At 39.2% G+C, this 22,212-nt stretch overlaps 1 protein-coding gene across 1 annotated transcript in view; it reads right to left on the bottom strand.

Annotated features, from left to right (window-relative positions):
• The window catches only part of acsl3a (acyl-CoA synthetase long chain family member 3a), a 38,721-nt gene extending 16,509 nt beyond the window's left edge, over window positions 1–22,212 (bottom strand). Inside the window, exons 1-5 of the mRNA XM_072690660.1 lie at window positions 22,102–22,212; window positions 14,482–15,074; window positions 11,159–11,336; window positions 6,202–6,311; window positions 3,003–3,141 (exon numbers count right to left, since the gene is read on the bottom strand). Of these exons, the coding sequence (XP_072546761.1) occupies window positions 3,003–3,141; window positions 6,202–6,311; window positions 11,159–11,336; window positions 14,482–14,838 (784 nt within the window). The 5' untranslated portion in view covers window positions 14,839–15,074; window positions 22,102–22,212. The remainder of the gene's footprint in view (window positions 1–3,002; window positions 3,142–6,201; window positions 6,312–11,158; window positions 11,337–14,481; window positions 15,075–22,101) is intronic.

Raw genomic sequence — 22,212 nt, 5'->3', positions numbered from 1 at the left:
CGGTGCACGGTTGATGGCTCATCTAAGATCGCTAAAATAGGGCCCAATGACTCCCAATGACACACTGCCAATGCAACAAAGGACTTCACCAGAGGACAAATGGAAAAGTATTAACTTATGCGAGGTTGACTGGCATGGGCCCGACAAAATGTATTAATTAAGTATTTTGGCAGAACTGTTACAGTTGTGGGGTCCAGTGTAACATCTTTTCATGGGGCCCAAAATTTCTGGTAGCGCCCCTGTATGTAAATGACCTCTGTGCTGCATCCACTCCTTACACTACAATGTGAATGTTCGTGGCTAAACCGTTATTTTCTATATGAAAGCTGTAAGAAATGGAGATAGGGGTATATTTTCCATGAAATGGCCCCTTTCAAGCATTGAAAATAATGTAAACAAACAGTCCTGACACTAAGCTCTCACTGAGCTTCACAAAAAACTAATAACGCCCCAACTTGCCTATCAACAAACACCCATACTACACAACAAGAGTCAGTCGCCCAGGCAGGGATTACATTTCTTTACTACACAGCATCCTGTCCGAGAAACCTACCCTGCACGATCCTGTGAATTTCAGACAGACATTTGTTGTCATTGTGCTGCACACAACAAAATGAACTGAATGTGATTAATATTATTATAATATTCCCTCCAATTTAAAAAAGGTGTGATCATTTTCGATGTGTGATTATTATGCCTTTAGGCAATAGTTTTTAGAGTTTTTATGCATCTTCTGCATTTTATGAATGAATTAAATTCTTTGTTGTCATGGTTGCAAATTAAACGAATGAGGCTCAAGACAGAGGCAGAACAGCCCGTCTTGTCTGTAGCAGAACATAAAAGCTTATATGCTGACTACAAAAATGTGGAGGTTAAAGGCAATATATGATGGAGCACAAAGAACTGCAACCTACAGCTTCCCCTGCTAATAAGCACTTGTATGGAGGAGGGAAACTAAAGAAAGCAAACGCAGACAGAGGGCAGAGGAAAAATAAAAGTGTTGTGAAATTTATGAGAGCTACTTAGTTTCTAGCCCCATTTTCAGAGCACAGATGACAAAATAATGTTAGATAGGCCTTTTCACAACAAGCTGTCTTAATTTCACAAAGTAATTTAAGTGAAACTAAACTATTAAAAAAACTTAAGTAATTTATTTTGAATTAATCAGGAATATTTTAATAACAAAGCATGTCATTGGATTGCTGGTTCTTTCTCTTTGCTTTCTTGTTTCTCTACGTCTTAAACCCATTACATATTACAACTGTTAGTCATTACAGTGTGTGTGTGTTTATGTTTCTGTCCCAAGGTCCACATTAAATGTCATATTCTGCAGGATGGAAGTGTGTGATGTCATGAAATCATGTGAAGTTTCTATTAGATTGTGTAAACATAACCCTTCACACACATTTGCGCACAAGCGGACATAGTAGTACCAGCTGTGGAGGGTCAAACCGTACTGCAGATGGTGGGAGTGAAGAGGAGCATCGGTGTACACTGTAGTGAAATGTTCTAAGAGGGGTCGAGAGATTAACACAAGGGGAAAGAGTGAAGTATAACAACAATAATGCTAAACATAATAAAGAGAGGGATTATAGATAATACTAATCATAAGCATGAAGAGAAAGAGAGTGACAGAGAAAGGAGAGAAAAAAAAAACCTGGAGGAGTGAGAGAGGAGTGGAGAGGGCAGCAGACAGAGCGAGGGATCAAGAAAGAAAGACGTCTGCACCCCCTGGCCTTAATTTGACACAGATGTGGGCTCTCTTTCACATGACCTAAAGGGACCTTACACAGACACACACACACACACACACACACACACACACACACACACACACACACACACACACATATTCCACTCTTAGACAAACACATACACATACCATTTAAATCTCTACACACTTGCACACCATACACAATCCACAGCACCACAGCAATATTCACACACACGGCTGTAGCAGTCCGAAAAAGGTGGGTAAATCCTAAACTCCAAACAGTGCTCAGTTGTGGACCTACGTTCATAAACTAAGCACATCATTTCTAAATGATTTTAATATTTAAATGAGGTCATAATTTATCCTTTATTAGTTCGTATATAAAATGGATACACAGAAAGTTTACTTTGAAATAAATTCCAGTTAAAACTTGTACTTTGTGTACAAGTTAAGTAATATATATATATATTACTGTTGGTATTTTTCTATCCAGAATAGTGTCAACACTAGCCCCCCACTACCGCTTTAAGACCTTATCTGCTTTAAACTACTGGGAGCATTCCTTTTGTTAGATACTAGCTTACAAGCTATGGGTAACGGGTTTATTTTATTAGAATGCATTGACCATTTGACCTAATGAATGACTACAGTGGCATAAAACATCTGGGCACCTCTTGTGAATGTTTACGCAAGTAGAAGATTAACTAATCAGTGTATTGTTTTTGTTTTGTGTTGAGTGAAAAAGAGAAAGAAACACCACGTAAAAGTTTGCAAGAGGTTTGATCGCTAAGATAACTTTAGAGAAAAGCCAGGTGATGCACTTTTTTCAAAGCTTTAAAAAAAAATACTCACATAGACTCTTCGAACCTTGTTTCAACAATCAACAGCCCTGGATGCCCAGAACATTAAATCGAGTATAGCTATAATAGGACAGCAAAGAATTGCCAGGTAGTTGTTACCTCAGCACATAAGAAATGTAAGTCACCAGCAATAGTAGAGGTGAAGTTGAGGTCTGTAGAAACAAAACCCCTGTTGGACAGCAAAAGACCTTCAGAAGATATAGCATACCCTGGAGTGGTGTTGCACTATTCTACTGTGATTCTACTCCCTGCGACCTCATCACAAGGCTGTGTGCAGAGAAACAATGCTTTTTTTTTAAAGGAAATCCTAGTAAGTTTCAATTATCTGAGTGAGTGAACACTAAATATAAGCTGTTATATAATGTTATATAAATATAATGCTGTTTGCCACGACATCCCTACAAAAACACACAGGCAGGGGCGTTTACCATTTTCAGACTTGGCTCCAAGTGCTTGTACAGCAGTCATGTTGTGCACACTGATGCCTCGTGGGTAACCTAACCAGGATGTGGGTTTGTCATCAACGACAACAATGTGCTGGAGCCTCGGCACTTCCATCAGAATCCCCTGTGAAGCAACACAAGCAAACAAGCATGCCATTAATATAAACCTCTATTACAACGTAACTGCACAAAACATGCAACTAATACAAACCCATTACTCTTTAAAACTGGACATTGTTTATCCAAGTCTGTTGAGAGTGAGCCTGACCAGACTCATGAGCCTGCTGAATGCTTTACCTTTATTGGTATATGCATAAAATAGGACATGGTTCATGTAAATGACATTAACAGTTTAACGTTCAAATTATTTTAATATGAGTTTAAATTAATTACTTGCCAACTGAATAATTGCCAATCACATCAAACATTTTACTCATAAAACTTTTGTTGTTTAAAAAAACTTTTTAAAGCTTTTAGTCATTTTATATCCACACCCATTAGCAGGCCAAGCATCTGTATCAGCGACCAAAACCACGACTGCTACAGATGCAAGACAAAGTATTTGTATGGAAAGTATAAAGTATATATGGATTTCTGCCTTTTTGCTACTAAAATCTGGTCTCCACAATTATATTTATAGACAAACCGCTAATAACACACAAACAGTGTCTTTTATTGAACACACAGATGAAACACAAGCCTAGAAAAAGTAACTGCAGTTCTGGCGTAATGACTGCTCCAAGAGCTTATTGGCTAACGGTGTTTGCATTAAAGAAGAGTTTTACAAAATAATTGGTTTGTGTGAACCATGTCTCTGTGCAAACTGTCAGAAGTTCTTCAAAAACATTATTTGAGCCTTAAAAGAGAACATTCAGGACTGTTACTACTCTCCCCAAGAGTGGACATCCTGTTAAGATCACTCCAAGAACACAAACTGACAATCCTGAAAGACAAAGAACAAACCGAATGGGTAGCAGGAAAAGTTCACTATCAGGAAAAACATGGGAATAGGAAGACACCACAAAAAAAGACAGCTGTTGGCTCAAGACCACCTGGATGTTCCATAATGCTTCTAGGAAAATGTTCTAAAGACAGATGAGACAAATAATTGAACTTTTGCACACATGCATAACTTGTCATGGGTAATCATGGGTAGGGGCTGTTTTGCTGACACAGGGCCTGGATTTAAAGTTAAAAAACATTTTCCATTTTAGTAGTCAATGACCTCAAGCTGAAGAGACACTGGGTGATGCAAAAAAAAACAAATGACCCAAAACAAATAGTTTACAATTTGAATGGTTGAAAATTCCAGGGAGGAATGGTCAAAACTTACAGGAAACAAATGGTCGGAGGTGATTGCTGCAAAAGGGAGCCCTACAGATTCTTACATTTATAGGTTCACTTACTTTTTCTAGCCTGCACTGTGGATGTTTACCCTCAGTATGTGCTTATTAAAACACAGGAATAGTACAACAGTATACGTTATTAGTTTAGTTCGATTGTGTTTGTCTATAACAATAATAATAATATGGGTCCAGTGTGTGGCCTTAATACAAACCGCTGTGGTTTGTTGACTGCCACTGCTGGAGCACTTGATTGAATTATGTCTGACAAGCTAAAGCTAAAGCTTTCTAGGAAAAACTCCTTTGTATATCTCTTCTCTTTTCCTTTCTGTTTGGTCTCGCCTTCTTATGCTTCACGGACATGCATTCACACACGTGCATGCTATAAGTCTCCCTATCTTGTATGACTCACTGTAAGACAGGAGGGCCTTGAGAGAACCCAGATGTCCTTTTGAAACGTGAGTCGCCATCACGTTTCTCCTTCTCTCTCTTGCTCATTCTCATTTTCTCACTGTCTCTCACTGTCTCTCTCTCTCTCTCTCTCTCTCTCTCTCTCCCCTTACGCTTTGTCCTCCTTTTTTTGGACATGTTCTTGACCAGTTCATACAGTCTGAACATACAGTCAATAATTGATCATTTTAGAGCACCACTCACAACATTCACACCACTGTTACAGTATTGCTTACTATCACTTGTGTGATGTAATAGAGATGCAGTGTTGTCCTGTATACACTGTTTTTTAATAACTGAACATATTTTAATTATACGTCAATGGATCTGGAAAGACGAATCTTTTGGAATGTAGAGAAGTTTAGAAATGTACTCTTAGTGAAAGTGGAGGGAATGTAGATGCTTCACAATATGTCGTATCAGAGATATGTAATATAAGTCATATAAAACATTTGAGAATAAATGGGCAACAGTTGTAATAGGGGTGGTGCAGTAATCTAAGTGACTGCCAACAAGATATGTACAATATCTGTGGAGAGTAAAGCTCCCTCGGTAACAAAGGTAATGTTGGAATCAACTTCATGGCAATGTAAGAACACAACCAAGTATCCCCTGTGTTTTGTAAGCTCAATGTCCTTAGAAAACCTCTGAACTCTGAACATTTTTAACAGGCTTTGGTTTTCTTGTACAAAGTGAAAGCTGACCCTGCTTTTTATGTCCTCTGGCTTTAACAGAGCTCTGGGACTGCACTAGTGGTTTCATGATGACAAATGGAATGAAAACTGTTTTATATCTGCTGTGAAGTTGGTGCAGTTCAGTAGAGATGGAAAATTTGGGCCCAGAAAGTGAAAATCTGCAGAAATCTCCTTCTCTACATTTCAGAGAAGTAATAATCAGCATGTGAAGGGTAAGGGTAAGTCATGCATATACAATCTGCATATAATCAAACATAAAACACAATATTTTCAGTAAATCCTAATGCACAGTTACTCTGACCTTCATAGCTCAAAGGTTTTACAATCTGATTAACAAATCAGGCCTTAGGCATCTCACCAACTGCAATTTAGAAACTGTCAGCTGAATCAAATTTCCAGTCTTTACACATACACTGACTCTTCAAACCATAGTAAAATCATCATAGATGAGCTCCCCTCACCAACTGTTGGAGATAATTATCACTCACAAAAAGCTTTCGGTTTCTACAATGCAGAATGTTTTTAGGAAAGGAGAACTGTGGAGATCAAGATGTTATATGGAAGACAGCAAAAACTTTCAAAAGAACTGCTTGCATGCTGGTAAGTCAAAACCCCCTAATGAAGGTTTACCTAAGTCAGAAAAGTGCTCCACCATTCAACTGAGCACTGACCAATGCAATAATACTGTTATTGTACCTTGAGTTTAGTCTCCAGCAGCTCTTTACTGGTGATGATATGGGTAACTTCAGTCTGATTGAGTCCATGTGCAATCGCTGGACCACCAAGAGTGGAGTAGAGAGTCACCACTGTAACACACACATACAAGAAAGCTTTTAATCATGTGTGAGTAGTGTAGCCAATATATGACTAGGGCTAAGTAAACCTTGATCCATATTCTGTCAGGGTGGCAAAACTCAACTCTTTGACTATAAAGTCTATTATATTTTCATTAGATGAAGCATCAATTTGGAATGAGGTATACAATGTTGCATGGAAGCAATTTGCAAGTATATGTTATATACTGTACTTTTATTAAGTGGAAGTCTGTAAAGCTGCTTTGTTTATAGAACACAGTAAAACACAAATGTTTTAACAAATAGATTTTCAAATTATAATACCATGTATCCTAGTAACCTATACCTAAACCTAACCATAACCCTAATCTCAGTAAGATATACCTAACCCTAACCCTAACTCTAAACTTAACATCAGAAACCTATACCTAACCCTAATCCAAAACCTAACCACAGTAACCTACACCTAAACCAAACCCTAACCCTAATCTCAGTAACCTATACCCAAACCTAAACCTAAACCTAAACTGAATCTCAGTAACCTATACCTAAACTTAGCATCAGTAAGATATACCTAAACCTAACAATACATTTAATCTAAGTAACCTACACATAAACCTAACCTTAAACCTTAGTAACCTATACATAAAACTAAAAGAAGACACACACGACCATATACCATTGTATTAAAGGGTCTAAGTAAACCTTATCATAATCCTAACCTCAGTAACCTAAAACTAAACCTAAACATAATCCTAACCTCAGTAACCTAAAACTAAACCTAACCCTAACCTCGGTAACCTAAAAATAAACCTAACCCTAATCCTAACCTCAGTAACCTAAAACTAAACCTAACCCTAATCTCAGTAACCTAAAACTAAACCTAACCATAACCCTAATCTCAGTAACCTAAAACTAAACCTAACCAGAATCCTAATCTCAGTAACCTAAAACTAAACCTAACCCTAATCCTAACCTCAGTAACCTAAAACTAAACCTAACCCTAACCCTAATCTCAGTAACCTAAAACTAAACCTAACCATAACCCTAACCTCAGTAACCTAAAACTAAACCTAACCAGAATCCTAATCTCAGTAACCTAAAGCTAAACCCAACCATAATCCTAACCTCAGTAACCTAAAACTAAACCTAACCCTAATCCTAACCTCAGTAACCTAAAACTAAACCTAACCCTAACCTCAGTAACCTAAAACTAAACCTAACCATAAACCTAACCTCAGTAACCTAAAACTAAACCTAACCATAATCCTAACCTCAGTAACCTATACCTAAACCTAACCATAACCCTAAACTTAACATTAGAAAAAACCTAACCATAATCCTAACCTTAGTAACCTAAAACTAAACCTAACCCTAACCTCAGTAACCTAAACCTAACCAGAATCCTAACTTCAGTAACCTAAAACTAAACCTAACCATAATCATAACCTCAGTAACTCTAAAACTACACCTAACCCTAATCCTAACCTCAGTAACCTAAAACTAAATCTAACCAGAATCCTAATCTCAGTAACCTAAAACTAAACCTAACCATAACTCTAAACTTAACATTAGAAACCTACACCTAACCCTAACACTTAACTTAACCTCAGTATTATATACCTAAACCTTACCATAACCATAGAAATGTATACCCAAACCTAATCCTAAACCTAACCTCAGTAATCTACACTTAAACCTAAACTTGATGTTAATAACCTACACCTAAACCTAACCCTAAACTGAACCCCAGTAACCCCCACCTAAACCTAAACCTTAACCTACACCTACACCTAAACCTAAACCTTAACCTACACCTAAACCTAAACCTAAACCTAACCCTAAACTTAACCTTAGTAACCTATATGTAACCCTAAAAGAAGACACACACAACTGTATCCCAGGACCTGTGAGAATTCATGATGATAATCCTAGCCGTGGTCCTGTAAAAAAGGGAACCTCTGGTGTTTCTTGGGATAATTCTTTAAAAAGTAAATGCATGCATTTTTCTGTAAAATATATCTACTTTTATTATTGTTGTGATGTTTTTTACAATACCCACAAGGAAAGGCAGACACACACACACACACACACACACACATGACCTGGCTGCGAGGACAGAGGGCGGCTGAAACGCACCCAGTGACATCATCATACTACGTCACTGCCCGAGGGCGTGACACCTCAGTCGTGAGACACAAACAAAGAGGTGATTGGATCAGCACACACACAAGCACACACTGATGCACACATACACACACACACACACACACATATCTAAACAGAGAGAAACATTAGCCTATCTACAACACATGCCATGCATATTATTAATATAAACGTGTTGGACATGAAAACTGAGAAAAGCGCATCGGCTGTCTCACACACTCCCTGTCGGACACATGTGTGTTAGAGGGCGCCGGATGTTGAGGACTACGTGAGCATCTGATGTTGACAGAAACACTAGGGTGCAGAAGTCAGCCAGAAGACCGGTGTGTTTGTGTGTGCGTAAGTTAAGGGATGTCCTTAAGGGCTGAGAAAAGGCACGTCGCCATAACACGTCTTAAAGAAAAACAGAACAGATAGAGGAGAGAGAGAGAGACAGAGAGAGAGACTAAGAGAGAGAGAGACAGTAAAGGAGAGAGGGGGAGGAGAAACAGCACACTTATATAACTGCAGACCAGTGGGGACAGACTGACCTCTTTCAGACACACTTACACATATGCACACACACACAGAACCTCTTGAGTGTCGTAAAACCCTTTGCGATATGGGTAAAGAAAGCGTATTTGTCATTATGTGCATATATGGGGTTGGCCTTGATTGTACTACATGGTGTGTTTTGTATGCTGTAAAAGGAGTTCAGTATGTATAATATAGCTGTATAGGCCTGAGAGACAGAAGGTTTAGTACAAATGTAACAGATGAGAGCCATCAAAGTCATCACGTAACGCTAGCAAGACAGGACGGTGAAGGCCAACTTCAGTGAATGTATATGGAATGACATCCTTCTAAACTGCTGCTAACACAATGTCAATAGACAGCTCGACACACTTGGAGGAGAACACTAACCCCTTGTGTTAGTATAATTGTGTTTTATCAGCTAACGGACACTGGCGAGCATCATGCTGAGTCATGGGCAAGAGGAAAATTGTCTTCCTATCCACTCAGAGACATCGAGACCACTTATGTTCTCTGTTCCCTGGAAAAAAAGCCTGGCCAGCTCAAGCAAACCAACATATATCTTGAACAGCACAAGCTAGTTGATCAGCTAGTCCAGGCTCTGGTTGACCTGCATGACGATCATGACCACACTGATCCATCAGTATGACCAGCTTGAGCAAAATGGTCAACCAGCTTGGGCAAGCTGAATGAAAACATACAAACATATTGTACTGGCCAACAGCTAAGTTGGCCAACCAGCTTAACCATCTTATTATCTGTTTTCCACCATCTTGACCAGCTTAGACCACCTGAAACCAGTCTCAAGACTTATTTGCATAATTAACAAACATATATTTGTCATATATTAAATTGGCCAATTAATACATTTGTATTATTTTCATTATTTTATTTTAAAAATATATAGATTGATAGGTCCAAGTACATCTTTACTGTGTATATGTACCTATGCTTTTTCTATACATGTTAAATGTATATTTGCTTATACTTAAGATATATTGGGTGTCATATGTCAGACTTGGTATTAATAACGGTCATTTTTATACTTTACTTGGGAAATGATCGTACTATGGCTAGCTGCTAGCTTTGTAGTTGTACAGGAAATGCACCCCTAACACCAGACCAGCTTCAACCAGCATTATTGTGTGTTCAAAATAGTAATCATGAAATTCATTTTTAATGGTTAAAGTTAAAATAATTTCTCCAAATTAAAGCATTTCCATGCCCATACACTAGTTATGACTCCACTGATATGACTCCACAGGATGCCACCAGCACTGAGAGAGTGAAAACTAGCATGTGCGTCAACATAGCCACAATCTGGCTGTGTGAAACATATGGGAAAATGATGTCTACTCAGACAGGATTCTGAGGCAGGAAGGCACCCAGTCATGTCTGAATTGAAGGTTAGTAATCTAACCTCCAATTTTATTTTATTGCTAATGGCTAAAGAAAAAAACGCCACTAAACGCTCATAACTGGCTGTGAACTGTCAATGGCAACATCATGGCCTTCATGAATCACTTACAGAGATCTTCATTACTACACTGCCTTCTAAAGCACTGACGTCTGAGACAGTGTTGGCAGCAAGGCATCACATCAACTATCTAGCTAACTACCTTCATAAGCCACATCTTTTTTTCAAACTGCAACACAACGCTTGAGGGAGAAGTGGACAGTTAAACATGCTTGAAGTAGGAGAAAACTAACTGCTTATTCAGCTAACAGATGTCCACACGTGTTATAGCATCGTGGTGAGTGATTAAAGAAAGGGCAACTCTTGGAGAGAGAGGCCAAGCTACCTAACCTTTTGGGATTAGGCCATTCAGGTGAATGTAGTCTGGCTTAGCTAGTGCTACCGAATATGTATCAAAATGTAATATCAACAAGTTTATATCCATTATTTGATATTTTACTCTTGATATATTGATGCTGATATAATATGTGTACAGCTCTAGAGAAATGTAACATTACATTCAGTAATCAAGTTATCAATTAATAAGATGGAGGCATTTCAGCATAGTAGCTCAGAGCTGCCGAAACTTTCAACCGCCGCTTTCTTCATATCTGATAATATTGATTAACTTTATTAAAAAATATTAATTTTGACTTGACTTAAAATACAAGCCACAAGTGTGAGGACCCTTCAACACTGGCTTGTGTGTGTGTCTATGACTTACATGGGAAGTTGTACATGAAGCATGCCTGAGCAGCTATGATCCACTCTGCTCTGGTTTCACAGAAGATGGCGATGTTTTTGCAGGGCTTCTGCCCCAAAGCAGCTAATCCACTTCCGAATGTACTCGCCGCTCTATATACCTTCTCAAAAGACAACCACCGATACTCTCCCAATACAACCTACAAGAGAGAGAGAGAGAGAGAGAGAGAGAGAGAGAGAGAGAGAGAGAGAATGAAAGATATACAATTTTTACTCTTTCTTTTTACTTGGTCAAGATTAAGCCCAAGGCAAAGTATAAAAAGAATTTCCAATGGTGCCTCATTGTCAACGCAGTTTAATCCAAACCTATCATTGGCCTTCTGGAAGTTCTATATTCACGCCACTGGCTTTGAATATAATGGTAGTAGTCTAACCAGGTTTCAGCAAGGTATTAGAAATGGGAGACAGCCAAGAAAACTCTGCATCAGGACTACAACATATAGTAACATTAATGTTAAGGTCCGTTATAACCTTTAAATAAAATATGAAATGTCTTGTACCAGCTTAAAATGCTAAATCTAGAAAGGTCCAACAAGTAGGCCTGCACATTCAAAACTGTGAGGCAGTGAGGGTTAATGCTAAAGGTTGGGAATTATTAAGACAGGTCATTTTATGATTCTTTGAAACTTGTTGTTGTTGATGTGTTTGTACCAAGTAAGAACTGTGTAGGAACTGCTATTGTTAAAAAGTGCCATCCTTAGTTAGTCCCTGCTTTACCAACACCTAATGATTTGATTTAGAGCTAAGAAAGGAAAGAAACACTGAACTGCGAGGTGCAAGGCTTTTGCAGGGCACAGACTGGGGGAAAAAACAGCTACTTTAACAACTAAACACTTAATGAGAGAGGTCCGACATGGGCAGTTTCATAAGACTGCTCAGGTTGTGTAAATAGGTTTCAGTCATTGTTATTGGGAACAAAGCAGAAGTGTACACACAGCATTGTCAAAACAGTTTAATCCAAACCTAGGCTCAGTCCGTGTCTGGGAAACCGGCTGTCAGTGCTCACTTTATTTGGTTTAAAATATATTCAAATTCAAAATGAGACATGAATGTGTGTCATGAATGTGTCCATGGCTCATTCACTGTACTCTCAGGTCTCTTGTAATCTCTCAAGTAAGTAATGCTTTGGCCAAGAATAGTAAAACAGTGCCACCTGCAGGAGAACTAGTTTTTATGCCTGCAAACTGTATCCTGATCTGATGTCATGATAACCGCTTCCTTTGGTCATATGTTCAAGAGTTCACACCTCAGACCCGCAGTCATTACCACTGATTTAATGGAAGAATGACAACTAATTTCAAAACATAGAAACACATAAAATAAAGTACATACGATTCAGAATTATAGACAATATTATGAATGCAGTTACAATACTCCACATGTATCACCTGTAGAGCTTCTCAATGGCTACTCTATTGATGCAGATGGGTTCAGGATTGCCTTCTTGATGCCAAGTCAATGATAAGCATCTTTGTGATCAGACATTAATAAAGATGGTTGGCAAGGCACCAATCAAGTGCCCATCCTGATTCATGTAAGCAGATACATCATTAAGGTGTTAAGGTCTATTATACTGGTATTGTTTCTGTACTTGATGGCTGCATCAAAGGAACAAAGAATACATGTCCCAGATCAGATGGTGATCTGGTGTTAAGGCCCAGATCAGAGCATGATAACCAGAGCATGACAACTGTTGTTTTTATGAACCTAGTATTGTTTGCAGTGCAAGAGACTGAGTTTGCAAATGTAGCAGCAACAGAAATTTGGCCTAACAGGATTGTATATATTGCCAAGCAGGCTATTCCATGGGTTAGGTTAGGAGCAGGGTCTAGGGTCTCCTATGTTAAGTTAACTATCAACATAATGAGGACATAACTGTGGGTCCAACCATTGTTTTCTTGAAATGTTGTAAGAAAAAGCATCATGCTTGGCCTTCTGGAAGTTCTAGATTCACGCCACTGGCTGTGAATATAATGGCAGTAGTCTAACCAGGTTTCAGCAAGGTATTAGAAATGGGAGACAGCCGAGGCAACTCTGCACCAGGACTCTTTACTGAAAGATTCACTGCAAAACTACAACATATAGTAACATTACTGTAGGGTCTGTTATAACCTTTAAATGAAATTAGGCTAAAAGTCTTGAGTGTTATTGTTGTGGTGTGTGCGGCATGTTTTTGTGCACTAATCAAACTGCATTCACAATGAGCTCATTGTGCACTCGGTGGGGTCGTGAAAGTCTGAATATGGTATTATGAACTTATCTTACAGATACATGCACACAAAAACTTTTTTTTAAACAACGCCATGATGTGCGACCATACATATAACCTAAATGTAAAAGTCTAAGGATATTGTGTGTAATATCTTATGAGATCTAAAACGCTAACATGAGAATGGCTACAAATAAACATGAGCAGGGCCTAGGGCCTTCTATGGTAAGTTAACTACCAACATAATAAGGACATGACTGTGGAACCAATCATTGTTTTCTTGTAATTGTGTAAGAAAAACATCATGCTTGGTCTTCTGGAAGTTCCAGATACTAGATTCTAGACATTAGAACTTTAGAACATTTTTAGTTCTAGAAACTATAAACACTGGCCTTCCTTAAGGGTAGCTTTGAAATTATCCCACACAATAAGAATCAATATTTGATACCCTTGAGGAAGACCAGTGTTTACAGTTTCCAACACCTAGTTTATCGAATCAGTCTTTTAATACAGTCAATCAGCTGTGGTGCTGATGGAACTGAACAAATTTGCACAAAGAGATCAGCAACTACACCTGGGATCTTCTAATACGGCATTTGTAACATATTGGAGTGATTCCATTCATTTCTATGGAGATGGGCTTGTGTGCAAATGAAGGAAGGACAGTAAAAGAAACCAGGGATGCAAGGAAATGTTGAGCTTTTCCAATTTTTATGAAAACACGAGTAATACATAAACATTGGTTCATGTTTTAAAAAATTCTTACCTGTGTAAGACCTAGTCTAGAGCTCAGCCTGGAGTGCGATACGACCCCACAGTGGACAGTCTGTGAGGTAAGCACTTCACTGTGGTGTGGATTCAGCTGTATTGTTCTGATTAACATACTGAACCTGAATTAAAATTTCACTACCAGTCAAAAGTATAACCCCCCCTCCCAATCTTTTCAGTAATGAGAAACCAGCAAGTTATTCACCGGGCCTGAACTGCTACAATAAGAACTGGAAAACAATTAGTGGTGTTCTAATACTTTTGACCAGTCATGTATGTTTAGTTATATTATCTGAGTCCCTCCTCACCTTCTTGAACACTCTCCCATTTTCCTGCATCTCCTCCTCCTCACGCAGAACTTCTCTGGTCCCCAGGAAGTCCTGCTTGGAGAAGCGCTTGGCTGAGGTTTCAAACACCCGGTCCAGGGTGTTCATGCCAGGCTGCAGGCATGTGGCCAGCCCATCCAAAGCAGTCACATCCCGGTAGGGCCCAGTGGGCCGCCCACTCACTGAGCGAGCCTTAACACGCTGTGAGGGGTGGCTAATGAGACCTAAACTGGATGAGCCCAGCAGCAGACTGGGCAGGTAAGTAAGCAAGGAGAATAGCCAAACCACCACTCTAAACAAGAAAAACACCACAGGGTTCACATCCTCCTTCAGCCTCATTCTGAGAAAGACTGGCAGGGGGGGAGAGAAAGAGAAGGAGAGAGGAAGAAATAGAGGAGACTCTCGCACAAAGCTGTTCCTTCACAGCAGTTGTATTTGGTCTTCTTGTGTCCTCTTCTGCTGTATACTGGACTATCCTTCCTCTTCTGTCCTTTAATTCCTCCTTTGTGTATCTTCCTTGTGAGGATGTGTGAGTGTTGTAAGGACTAGGTGAGACTATTAAAGGCCTCTGGCACCTAAGCAGGAAACAGATGGTAGAAAATTAGGACCATTTTTATTAACTAAGAAACATACAAAAAACTGCATATATTTATACTTGCCAAATTACACTGTAAGTGAATATGCAGTATACAGAATATACAATATACAGTATGTAAAATTACTTTATTATTAGCTTAGAATAAATATTGTGTCATGCACAGATGTTTAGACATCCTAAGCACTCCGTAGCCAGCTCAGAGTCTTTTTGTTGGGGGTTTATGAATTATTATCCACTCTTCCTCGCAGATCAAGAAAGATAAAAATTCAGTGATATAAGTCAGGGGATTGTGAAGCCCATTCCAAAAGCTTCAGCTGGCATTTGAAATTGGATGTATGGCTAATATCATTGTTCTGTTTTAGAAGCCAGCCCCTTCTCAGCTTTGTGATGTTTTGCATACCTCAGACATTGATGATTGATATTCTCTGCTACCTTTTTTATTTTGATGATTTTTTCTTTGAGAATATGTTTGTGCAAGCAACACTGCACGGTAGAACAGTGCACCACCACTCCTGTGTCAGCTAAACCTTCCAGCAGGTCTGTGCTATCACATGTAGGCTTTGCTTTGACTTTCAACTTTTACGGTTCCCTTTATCTGTCATTTCTTTATAACATTTGAATAGTAAGCTGAAAGCCTAACCAGTCCTAATGAGTTAATAAAGTTAACATCTAGTTAACTACTAATTAAGTAATGGCTATTCACAAATGGAAGGGTGTCCAAAAATTTGTACATATTGAAATTTGTATTTTCACAATTGCTGTCGAATTGAATTTGATATTTATTTAAATATAAAGTAATTAGAATTCTAAGAATTCTACTATTTTCAGACAATATTCCCTGCATATGTTGTATTTGTATGGAAGAAAAGCAAAAATGGAATTTCAGAACTTTTGTGGTTCCAGAAAACATCTCCTTCAGGTCCCCCTAGATACAGTTGCAAGAGTACCTTTTGGAATAACCTGGATTTCTGCACTAATATCTAAATCATAATTAAAGACTATTTATGGCTAAATGTGTTCAGTTATGGAGACAAGATTGAATGTATGGGTTTCACAGATGCTTGGTCCATTAAATAAAGACACACAATACCTTGTTAATAACAAACTTGTTCTTCTCAACAACAACAAAAAAACTAGTTAGTGTGAACTGTGCATTGACGCAAACAGGCCTCAGAAGATGTGTTTTAGAGACATGAAGCTGGAGAAGGTTGCAAAAGTAGTGATAAAGACGTGGGTTGTACTTCAAGCCATAGTTAGACAAATTATCAACAAATAGAGAAAACCCAGAGCTGTTGATATGCCGGTGGTTTGGGGCACCACTCTAGGAGTGGGCTTGCTTTTCAGATCCCAGAGCACAATGTGCAGTCCTGAAAGAGGTGAGAAAGAACCCAAGGGTGACTGCAAAAGATGTAGAGAGGACTATTCAAGCCACACAAACAAAAACGTTTCTTCACATGTCCAAAAGTTTAAAACAACACTAAACAAGAGTCCTAAAAGGACATTGCGGGACACTGCAGCCCAACTCAGGTTTGCCCCAAACCACCGGCATGTCGCCCACTGCTTCTCCTAAACCTCATCCTAACTGTGAAGCATGGTGGAGGGAGTTTAAGGGAGTCTGCTTTGTTGCCTCAGGGTCAGGATGCCTTGCAATGATAAACAATGAATTCAAAGATGTATCAAAAAATTGTGCGGGAGAATGTAAGGGCAGCGGTCCATAATCTAGTTTTGGAATGGACAGGTCAGAGTCCTGACCATAATTCTACAGGGATGCTGTAGCATGACCTGAAGAGGGCTGTGCATGCTAAGTCATCCCAGAAATTAGGACTAACAGAAAAAACATATGCTCAGTTTTATGCAAATCTTATTTGCAACTACAGGAAAGGTGTGGTGGAGGTGACTGCTGCTTAAGGAGGATCCATAGGTTATTGCATTCATTTTCAAGCCACTATGGATGTTCACTCAATGTGCTCAATAGCATACATGAAAAGCGTAATCATGTTTGTGTGGTATTAGTTTTAGCTAGATTGTCTGTTCAGAATGGTGACTAATGCTTGATAATGATCTGATCTGATCTTTTAATCAATAATCAATTTAGAAATCCAGGTACTTCCAAAGAGTTCACTGACTTTGTCTTGCAACTATATGATATTTAGTTACATATTGTCATCATAATGACAGAAAGTTGATCACAGAAATATTATTTACTATTAATATTACCACTATTAACTATCATTACTCTCATTACTCTGACCATCACTGCCATGATTATATTAAATTCTACTACACCATGATTAATATATTATGATTCTGATCAGAGCAGTTCAACAGTCTAGATGGTTTGGTAACTTTTATCAATAATTTATCAATAGTTCTGACCAGAGAAGGATGGGTCCCCCTTGTGAGTCTTGGTTCCTCCCAAGGTTTCTTCCTCCAGTTTTTTTGCCTTGCCACTGTCGCCTTTGGCTTGCTCATTTGGGGTCTTAGATTTTTCATGTCTTTTAAGTTTTTTTTTGTTTCTTTTTTTTCTGTCTTTTACTAATTACTGATTATGTAAAGCTGCTTTATGACAACAGTTGTAAAAATTAAAATCTTTAGTCAACGCATTATTAGACATGAAATGAGGATGAATTGTTAACTATTTGCTGGGGCTATTAGGAAGTAATAGCAATAATATTTGTGTTGTTGTACAGTTTGTTTCATTTTTTTGACCCAGTGTTCTTGACCCAGTGGCACAGCAGTTTTTATTCTGCTCTGGAATCCTGTTTTCTGACTGCTTCAATGGGCATCACACCAGACAATGCATGGTAAACCCTCGATGGCAGACTGAATATGAAAGAATTATTGATTCTAGCTGTACATGTCTTACACTTTCACATCCAGTAAACTGAGTCAATGAAAAAAAGTCTATGTACCATGAACAGAGCTTATTCCAGATTTTAAAACAGCGTAAATCCAGAAACAGGCAAAAGGTTTCCAACATCGAGCACGTGGATATATAAACATGGGTATTTTTACACTTGGGTGTGTTTGTGAGTACACACACATTAAGAGTACACACAGATTAACCTTTAAATAACAAGTGTGCTCGGAGGGCAGGGACACGTTTGCTGGTTCCAAATACAGCATGCAGAGTCAGTGAATTACAGCACTTCCATTCCGTACGATGGATTAGATCCTCACAAGCCATTTTAGAAGATACAATGCATTATTCATATACTACAGATTATCTCTCCACAAATAACTCACACTGGCTCACTTGTCATCCGCTCATATGCTCCCAGCAAAAACATAAATAAATTAAAATGTGTGAGAAAGTGCAGACCAGGAACAAGAAGCTCCACAATTCTCCACTGCTGCCCAAGGAAACTGCAAACAGTGGGCCGTTGAACTTGTTCCTAAAAAGGGCCTAACAAACATAGGGCCTACCCACTGACCTCATTTTGAAAATGCTGACTGTTGGAATAAGCCTCAAAAAGAAATTTAGGTAAACATATATCAGGTGTCATGAAAGGTTTATGTAGGGGTTGTGTAGCCTTATAAACCCCCATTTATTTCCAGTGCTTCAGGTTACCCAGAATCCACTAGAATAGTTGTCCCTACACACTCACACAGTCTCTCTCTCCATCAGTAAAAGCTTTTACATCAGTGTGAACACAGCAACCTTTTTCTAAAGCTGGTTACCCAATCTGAACTCAGCTGAGCTTCATCCAACAAATGAGCTCAGCCAATAAGAAAGCAGAAACTAATCAGCACAAGAATGAGAACTGTTCAGTTATATATCAGCCTGAGCGTTTGTGAAATCGCTGTAATGAAACCGTACTGAACAGACCGGCATGTGACTGAATAATACTGGATGTGTCAGAAATAGCCACATTTCATTGGCATGCAGGAGGAGAGCAGCCTAGTTCACTTCCTGTTTCTGAAGAAAAGCATCTTTGTTTAAAAGCAAAAAAGCACCAACACACGCCTGCATAAGCTACAGGAGCGAGCGAGAGAGAGGGAGAGAGGGAAAGAGCAGGAGCATTGCAAATGAGGCTTTTGTACATATGCGGCCTTCAGATATCATCGTCATCAGAATTTTGTAGTATGTAGTAAAGCAGCTATATTTACTTTCTTATGATTGAAGGGGTTTTTCTTTACCAACGAAACCTTGCCAGTGTATTCTTTCTTTTTTAGACAGCACCAAGGAGTTTTGGTTAGGTTGATAGGTCTAATTGTGGCCTTCCTTCACTTGCATTCTATTTGGACCTCATATTGAGAGTTCCCATGAACTTCCACAGAAAACTCCAGATCATTCATCAGTTGTAATGAACTATAGATCATTTTTCTCTTAATAACTTTATAAATAATAATTTATTTCTAAACTCATTTTCTACCCAATTTGAAAAGCCAATTAGCCAATCCTCATTTATGTGAACTGCTTCTATCACTAGCAATCTGTCAACATAAGTGTGAAGACTAGCACATGTCTCCTCTGGTATCTTGCCTCTATTCAATCTGCCACTGATGCAGCATCACTAGGTAGCCAGCAGTAGGAAATTCCTGAGAAAGTGCAGCTCCCCATCTCCAATACAACAGCTAACAGACACCTGTGCTACCACAATCACACTAAGAGTAATGTGTGTGTGTGTGTGTGGGGGGGGGGTTATGTTTTCCTAGGAGATTCTGTGATGTCTGTACCGCGATGGTTCGGTACAAATACATGTGCCATTACGCCCCTACAGTGATAGTGCGTCAGCCTTTTTGCTGAAATCACAGTACTTCACTGTTGCTTGGGCCAAGCACAGTCGGTGCAGTCACTGCCCTGGGTGACTTAACTGAAGAGTGAAAGCCATGGTTGTTATGGAGATGGATCGTTCATCAGAATATGAGACCCTAAATATTCCAGAGAGGGAGTTAGAGAGGGGTACACAGAACTGCGCACTGAAAATGTACTGAGGCGTAATGCAGCAGTATACACACCACATCTACATCACATGTGCAGATGTAGCTAGACACACCCTACGTACATACACACCTAGTGCTAGCCCTCTGTCTAACAGTTGTGCTACCTGTTTCTCGGCTGCATGTAAATCACAGACCGTCACGCATTTGCAGAAGGGACCTTTCAGCAGAATCACCTGAACAGTTCAGTTGCAGTATATTAAAATATGATAACATATTTTTGATGATACTGTATTAAAGTTTGTATCATTAAACTGAAGTCTTAAATAATGCCTTACCAGTCTTGCTAGAAATGGTCTGATCTGTCTGGTCTGATCATGCTGCTACTGGTCTTTCTATACCAGTGTCAGGGTCGGTCTGCGTTCGTGCAGTCTGGTATTACACATTTCAGTCACTGTGACTTGAGTGGACGGAATAAAGCTGTGGAAAGAAAGACTCTCCAGCAGTCTGCTGTGCACATCAGCCCATACAGCACACAAAAGCCCACCTGTATGTGCATGTGTGTGTGTGGGGGGTGGGGGGGGGGGTATGAGCACAGGCCTGTGTCACATTTAGAAACACCATTTCTGGTCTCTAAGTATGATATGACGGCATCACACAATTCCAGCAGATTTTTCAGGAACACTTTTAAAGATGCTCTACTGGACTTAGATCTAGTGACTTGAAAGGGCACTGAAGAACTGTGAACTCCTTCTCATGTTCATGAAACCAGTTGGAGAGGACTTTTGCTTTGCGACATGGTGCATTATCACACTGGAAGTAGCTGTTGGAAGATGGGTCAATCCTGGCTGTGAAGGGATGCACAAAAGATAAATAGCATATAGCAATCAAACAATGACGGGTGGGTATTAACAGTCCCACAGTGTGCCAAGAAAACTTTTCCCACTCTATTACACCACCTCCACCAGCCTGGACTGTTGACATAAGGTAGGTAGGTTGGCTGAGTAGATGTAATGCTATTGCCACACAATTCTGACCCTACAATCATCATCACACTAGGCTGCATTTTTCCAGTCAGCTGTCTGTTTTGGGTGAGCCTGTGTCCACTACAGCCTCAGCTTTCTGTTTTCTTGTAGCCCTTCTTTCCACTTCCAGGCTGGACGTGTTTTACAGAGTGGTTGTCCATTAGTTTAACTAGTTTTTAACTACTTTTCTCTCAGCTCGAACAAGTCTGTGCGTTCTCCGTTGACCTCTACCGTGAACAAGGCTTTTCCATCTGCAGTCGTGACATTTGCTTTATTACACTATTCTGAGTAAACTCTAGAGATGGCTGTGCTGATAATCCCAGGAGATCAGCAGTTATAGAAGTACTCAGCAATCCACAATCATGCCATACTCAAAATCACTGAGATCCCAGTTTTCCTCATTCCAGTGCGTTTATGCATTGCACTGCTGCCACGTGATTGGCTAATTAGATCGCAGGAATATGTCGCTATACCGATGTGTCTAACAAAGTGAGTTTTGAAGGAGTGCTGCATTGACTTTCCCAAGACACAGAACTTTGTCATATTTAAAGTATGTACAATGACATGTACGTTGTGTAAATAATGATTTATTACAATGATTTATTATAATGATTTATACGCAATTATTTTTGTTTGTTTATTATATTTTCATTATTTAATATAGATAAAACAACTTGATCGTATTGACATCACTGTATGTGGGCAGATGGGTACATGAAAAACATTGGATATCGACATTGGCCTAGAATTCCCAATTTGGTACACAGAAAAAAGAGAATGGAATAATAATAATAATAATAATAATAATAATAATAATAATTGCAATGAAATATGCTAAACCACATATGTAAACAGTTTCCTAACTAAATGTACTGGATTTTTAGGGGCTCTGCCCAGAAAGTTTTGGTACCTTCTTTTTCTGAAAGTATTTGGCAACCCTGACTCGTCTGCCTTGGATCAGCTGGACCGGTTGGTCATGTCAAAAAACGCATAGCCAGAAAACTGGATGACCCCCCCCCCTCTCTCTCTCTCTGCACTAATGCACACATGGGCAATAAAAACACCCCCAAATAGAGTTAATGCTACCAAAAGTACCTCCTTTTCTCTTGCCTGTCCCGGAAGACTGCTCTGTCCTGGCGCAGCTCGGGTCTTTCTGCTATGTGTTTATTCCACAAGCTCAGCGACGAGGTCGCGCACCCTGTCTCA

The sequence above is a fragment of the Salminus brasiliensis genome, chromosome 11 (assembly GCF_030463535.1).
Source record: "Salminus brasiliensis chromosome 11, fSalBra1.hap2, whole genome shotgun sequence".
Lineage (NCBI taxonomy): Eukaryota > Metazoa > Chordata > Actinopteri > Characiformes > Bryconidae > Salminus > Salminus brasiliensis.
The sequence above is the reverse complement of the archived record's forward strand: the minus strand, read 5'-3'. Positions and strand labels throughout refer to the sequence as shown.